General features: G+C 47.8%; 1 protein-coding gene across 1 annotated transcript in view; it reads right to left on the reverse strand.

The window, feature by feature from the left end:
• Nucleotides 1-5,078, reverse strand: part of MDGA2 (MAM domain containing glycosylphosphatidylinositol anchor 2) — an 800,938-nt gene extending 795,860 nt beyond the window's left edge. Inside the window, exon 1 of the mRNA XM_063091085.1 lies at nt 4,799-5,078. Within this exon, the coding sequence (XP_062947155.1) occupies nt 4,799-5,078 (280 nt within the window). The remainder of the gene's footprint in view (nt 1-4,798) is intronic.
• Between the last annotated feature and the right edge of the window lie 922 nt (nt 5,079-6,000).

Genomic DNA, 6,000 nt, shown 5'->3' on the forward strand with positions numbered 1-6,000 from the left:
CAGGCTGACACCCTAAATATGGTTCAGTCAAAAGAAGTATTTCATCACAGAGCCTCTCCAAACCCAAACAGGACAAAAATTAGTCAGTGTACCTTGAGATAACTTTGCTATGAGGATGACAACATCCTGGAACTGGCCATAATGACTGCCTGACCTTCCATAGCACCCTTTTTCCTTTTGAATCAATCCGTCCTTCCAGATTCAACCCACTGACAGTCTGAAATATCTTCCAGAGCTTTCCTGTCTCACTTATCTCCTTGTCCTCAATTCCACATGTCATTTCTATCCATCTACTGCCTAAGGTTTGTAATTCTTAAATTGTATGAGGTTTACTGATATTACTTGAATTGAGTTAATATAGCTTGCTAATTTTGTCATACATGTGTGTTTGATAAACTTACTCTACTGCTTCTATTGCATCCTGGAAGCTATTTTTCGAGAGTGCATTAACACAGAACATTATTACAGAACACAGAGTCATTATTTGATTTGATTCCTGATAAAACTATTCAAACTTGAAGATTTATTTTGTTTTTTTTGTTTGTAGTAGGGATATGTCTGTGCTAATGCAATCATAATGTTTTATCAACCACCTCGGAAATTAAGGACATGATGACCAGAAGAAAAAATTACCGTGTGTGTCAGTGGAGCAGTTTTTCCTTTTCTAGCAATCCAGCTAAGAAGTTTACAGGAGATATGATCCTTAATATTACATTATTATCAACAGGACCTCCAGAAAACACAGTTAAACAGCCTAAACAATTTACTACCACAGAATGGCTTACAAAGAAAACTTTCAAAACTAGAAAAATGCTTCCAATCACTCAGCTCTAGGTATTTCAGTAAGCATACACATAGCTGGCCTTTACATTCTGACCCTTGGTGCTATGTCTAATTGGTTATCCTAAATCTTATGCAGTGTGAGTGCAACAAAATTAATAATGCCAACAATAGATAACAGTTGTTTATTTAATGACCTTTCGGTTTTCAGTGGTGTTTGATTAAGTAAAAAGAAAATTCAAACAAAACTTTAAAATTTCAAGAGTATTTTGGGAAAAATTTTTAATATGAACAACTTTTTAAAATTCAAGAAGTGAGAAATAGCTTAAGAAAGTGAATTTCTCAAAATCCACAAATATTTATCTCTAAATGGATATTATCCATTAAAATAGTTGTCTTGGGAAGTTCACATGACTTTTTTTAAATGTGCCTTTATTATGAAAAGGTTTTTTGCAATCTTTCTTTCAGAAGTGTTTTCAAATAATTCACAATAGTGTAATGTCACATATGATATGAAATACGTAAGGAATATGCAGGACCAATCCCATTATACCTTTTTAATGAAATCAGAATTATTGATGGAGGGTAGACAAGCAGTTAAAAGATAATCTCCCTTACCCAAGCGCCACACCATACATAAACCTTAGCTATTGTGTAGTTAGTTTCCTGAACAATATTCCAAGGTAAATGACAGTAAGTTCCCTGGTCTACAGCAGAAACTCTTACACTTAACTACTGCACATAATTGCCAAGGTGACTGAACATAAGAAGAAGATTATAGTATTCAAACAACATAATCCATGCATTAAAATATTCTCAATTTACTAAAAAATAAAATCTGAATTTCATGTTCAGAGTTTGCCAGCCAGAAAGTGGAGGAGTGAAGTGACTGCCTCACTATTCCAGGGAAGAGAGGTTATAATGATATAGTTCTAAATCACGTAAGTATTTTAGGCTACATTGAAGTTATTTTGCCTGAATTACCTAAAAAAAGTTTTTCATTTCCTCTTGGACCTAGCTACTAGAAGACAGTATTAAGAAATAATAATTTGTGTGTAGTATGAATGGTTTTACATCTGGCATAAACAAGCAAATAAAGAAACATAGGGATATAGAATTCTACATAACAAAGTTCCTATATAGGTTTTTGAAGTTTCTAATTGCCCTTTTTAAATCTATCATTTTCAAACATCTTCACATAAAATGTCCAAAACACACTTTAGAACCTTACACTAACTCTTATATCATGTCCTTTACAATTGATCAATGTTTTTAACTAAATAAAAATAAACTATTCTCTTTCCTATAAATGTTTTAACAAATAAAAACTATTTCAGGTTAAGAAAGGTCATGATTTACAAAGTCAAAGCAATGAAACTCCATGTCTATGTCAGTGCTTCTCAGACTGTAGTGTGTATCTAAATCATCACCTGAGGTGTTGAACACAGATTGCTGGGTCCCACACTCTGAGTTTCTGATTCAGAAAGTCTGGGAGGGGCCTGAGATTCTGCATTTCTAACAAGTTCCAGGGTATGCTGATGCTGAAGATTAGGGGCCACACTTTGAGAATCTAACTTCTGTGATATGTGAGACATATTTGAAAAGTAATATATTTTTTCGCCTACCTAATAGGTGTGACATTTATAATGGTCAGAGATGTTGATTAATATTTTTCACACGAAGCCAATTCTGTTCCTAGCTAAGTGACTAATAACCACACCAATATTAAAACAAAAACAAAAACAAAAAAAGATAACCATCCTCATCACAGTGGTCAGCTCAGTAGAAGAACCGCCTCCTCTTTTAATGTTAAGCAACATGGGCACAGGATTATTTTAATGTAACCATTTCCTACTTGTCGCCACTCCTAGACCTTACTCTTTCCACTGCCCAACATGAGATTTGCCAAGACAAATAACCTGAATGACAAAAAGTGACAGGAAAATGGAATCATGCCTTTTTAATCCAGACATTTCCAGAAATGTCCCACTACTGTCCCCTCCCAATCTTTCTCACTTCTCATTACCCCCTACAACACACACACACACACACACACACACACACACACACACACACACACACACACACACACACACACACACACATTTAAAAAACAAAACCAAACAAAAAACTCCTTTTAGCTGGGATGATCTGAACCAATGAGAGAGAAATACAGACTTGGACATGGGATGAGAGCAATTCAGGTGCTTCCATCCTAAGGAAAAGCCCCTGGAGAATGCTCTGTGTCCAGCATTACTGTTTCCCTGCAACGCCAGCCTCTCTCAGCTTCTCTTAGCTTCTCTCGGGAGACACCAGAGTCCAGCAAACTCAAAGAGCACTAAGTGAATTCCTGCTCACTTGAGGGCCCACCTCCTGCCCTCAGTCAAGCCCTAAGGTCTGCCAGGAGACTCAGCATCGCATCCGCTGCTGCCACCAGGCAAGTTGTCTTTCACTGGGGAAGGAGGGGGTGGGGAGAGGGGAAATTAAGGTGCTTAGAGGTGGGAGAAAGTGAAGGTTTCTCGGTCCCAGCCAAGAAGGAAACTAGGAAAACAGGAAAAAGGAGTGGCAGATGGAGCACAGGAGGGACCAGAGTTTGCCGCTGGGGACCATCTCCCCCACCTCCCCCACATCCCCCAGCACTGCTCAGCCCTGAACAGAACACCGTGAAGAGAGTAAAGGCTGGGTCGGATCTCCCGCAATCCTCCTCAAACACCCTCCCACTAAGCACTCCATGTTCCCAGAGTTTGAGGACTGGAGGTCCACTGGCACCCGTGTCCACTCCGCAGTCGGTTTTAGGGTCTGCCGGGAAAGCTCTCGACACTTCCACAAATGCTTATGCCTTTTGGCCCAGGGGCAGCCATTGACTCAGCCCTGCAGAGCGGGGGTCCAAACCCCTGGGTAAGACCAAGGGCGAAGTGGGTTGGATTTCCAGCATACGTTCTCTGAATATATTTCCCTCCCGGGGGGGAGGAGCACTGTGGGTGAGTCTTGTCCTGCTGTCCCCTCAAGAGCTGCAACCCCCCCCCCCAACCTCCCACCATACCTTGAAAAAGCAAAACTTATTTTTCTTTTGGGGCACCGCCTGCTTGTCTCAGGAGACGACTTACATTTCAGCCCATACTAACCAGGGCGTGTGTGTGCGTGCGTGTGCGTGTGCGTGTGTGTGTGTGTATGTTTCAATCCTGAAAGCCAAGGGTGCCAACTGCTGACAGGCAAAGGAACTTGGATTTGCTTTTGAGGAGTTCAAAACATCCGAATTAATAAACTCGTCCTCTACGTCCTAACCCTCCCACATCTAGGTTTCCCGAAGGAGAGCTGAGATTGTATTCCGTTTGCACAGAGCTGGTGTCCTGCCCCGGAGGCAAGACGCGCGGACTCGGCCGTCTGTTCATTCATGCATTTGCTCATCCATTCACACAAACATGTCCCTTAATTGTGTCTGGCACCGAGAATCTTGTCTGCTATTTTCCCCTCCCCAAGCCAGTGCTCATGGCAACGGCTGGTGCAGAACCCAACTCAACTGTCACCCCACTTCCTGAGCCGGAAAATCAAGTCATGTAGGCTTTCACAGTAAAAGGAAAAGGTGGAGGGGGGGAGGAAGAGGTGGGGGGCGGAGCGGGGAGGGGAGACTCACGGGGTCACACTCCAAGCTCCCCTTCGGGGGAAACCGCGGCACCAACACTGTGACATGCAAGGAGCCAAACCATTATTAAATCAAAGACTGCTGGAGCTCGAGGCCCCCGCGGGGATAAATCAAGTGCAAAGCCACTCGTTCGCATAAGTGCGATGCTGCCGGCTCAACCCAACTCCGATCCCGAGCCGAGGCGCCGGGGGAGCGGCTCGCAGCCCAATCCGCAGCGCGCTCGCTGCCGCCTTATCGCTCCCAATAACGTGATGAAGTGTAAATCAAATGCCACGCCGGGAGGGGCCCCCGAACGGCGCGAGTCCTGCATTTTCGCTCACCAGCCTATCTTGCCTGAGAATCACAAGGTCACGATAGCGTCGCGATTCCACTCACCGTACACTCCTTGGCCAGAGATCCCCTCCAGGAGGACGGTCAGCAGCCACACGAGACCGTACACCAAATCCATCTTCACGTGAACATGAACATATCCAGCCCAGGGGGGACGCAGCGGGACCTTCCGGAGGCCGGCGGCCAGCCAGGCGCGCTCCACTCGCGCCTGGGCCGAGCCGAGGTGCCCGGGAACCGCTCGCCCAAGGAGGAAGCGCCGTCCGTCAGTCCTTCCCCGGCGGCCGCCGCGAGCGGAGCGCAGGAGTCCCGCACACCCCACACTCATGCACACACACACGCGCGCACACGCACACACACACTCCCACAACACAATAATACCCTGACACACTCACACGCACGCCGCACTCACACCGGGCGCCTGGGAAAATCGCAGACGCCGGGGAGGAGCAGGGGGCGGTGATGGGAAGGGGAGCTGCGAGGCGAAGTGTTCTTCAGGGAAGCGGGCTCGAGTCTCCGCAGCGGCGGCGGCGGCGCGCTGGGCTGGCGGCGGGCGCGGGCAGGGGGCCGGGGGTGCCGCGCGGTGCGAGCCTGGCTTGGACAGCTGAGGAGCAGGAAGTGGCCTCTGACCCGCGACACCCAGAAGGGCTCTCTCGCCTGGGTTAGCCTTTACAAAGTAACTCGCGAAGGTCCCCGGAGGAGCGTCAAGCGGCGGCAGCGGCCCGCCCGCCCGCAGTCCAGAGCCCCCAGCCCTGCTGTCTTGCCTTCCCCCATTCCATCAGTTGCCATTGCAACGCCAATCCTGTTACACGACACAGACTCGCATCGCCGAGCGGGGAGAGGAGGAAGAGGAGGAGGAGGAAGAGGAAGAGTGGGGCTGGGGGGACTGGAGGTGGGGAGGAAGGGGAGGGAGGAGGGGTGAAGAGGAGGAGGAGGAGGAGGAGGAGGACGAGAGGGTCCACCGGGGAGCGGAGTACGCGTCTGGAGCTCGCTCGGGGACCAGCCTCAGCTTCAGCCGCCGCCGCCACCGCCACCGCTCTCCAAAATAGCTTTTAGCACCCCGCCAGCCAAGAGGGTGCTCGGGCCGGCCGCACCAATTCCGGGAGCCGAAAGCAGAGTCCAGGCACCGCCACTTGCAAGAGAGGGAGAATGCCAAGCAGAGCCCCGAGCCGCACAACCGTCTCCGCGTGCCCAGCGGCACTGCGCGCGTCCTCTGCTTCCGCGCCGCCCCCGCCAGGTGGAAGGGGTGG

The sequence above is a fragment of the Cynocephalus volans genome, chromosome 3 (assembly GCF_027409185.1).
Source record: "Cynocephalus volans isolate mCynVol1 chromosome 3, mCynVol1.pri, whole genome shotgun sequence".
NCBI classification, from domain to species: Eukaryota; Metazoa; Chordata; class Mammalia; order Dermoptera; family Cynocephalidae; genus Cynocephalus; species Cynocephalus volans.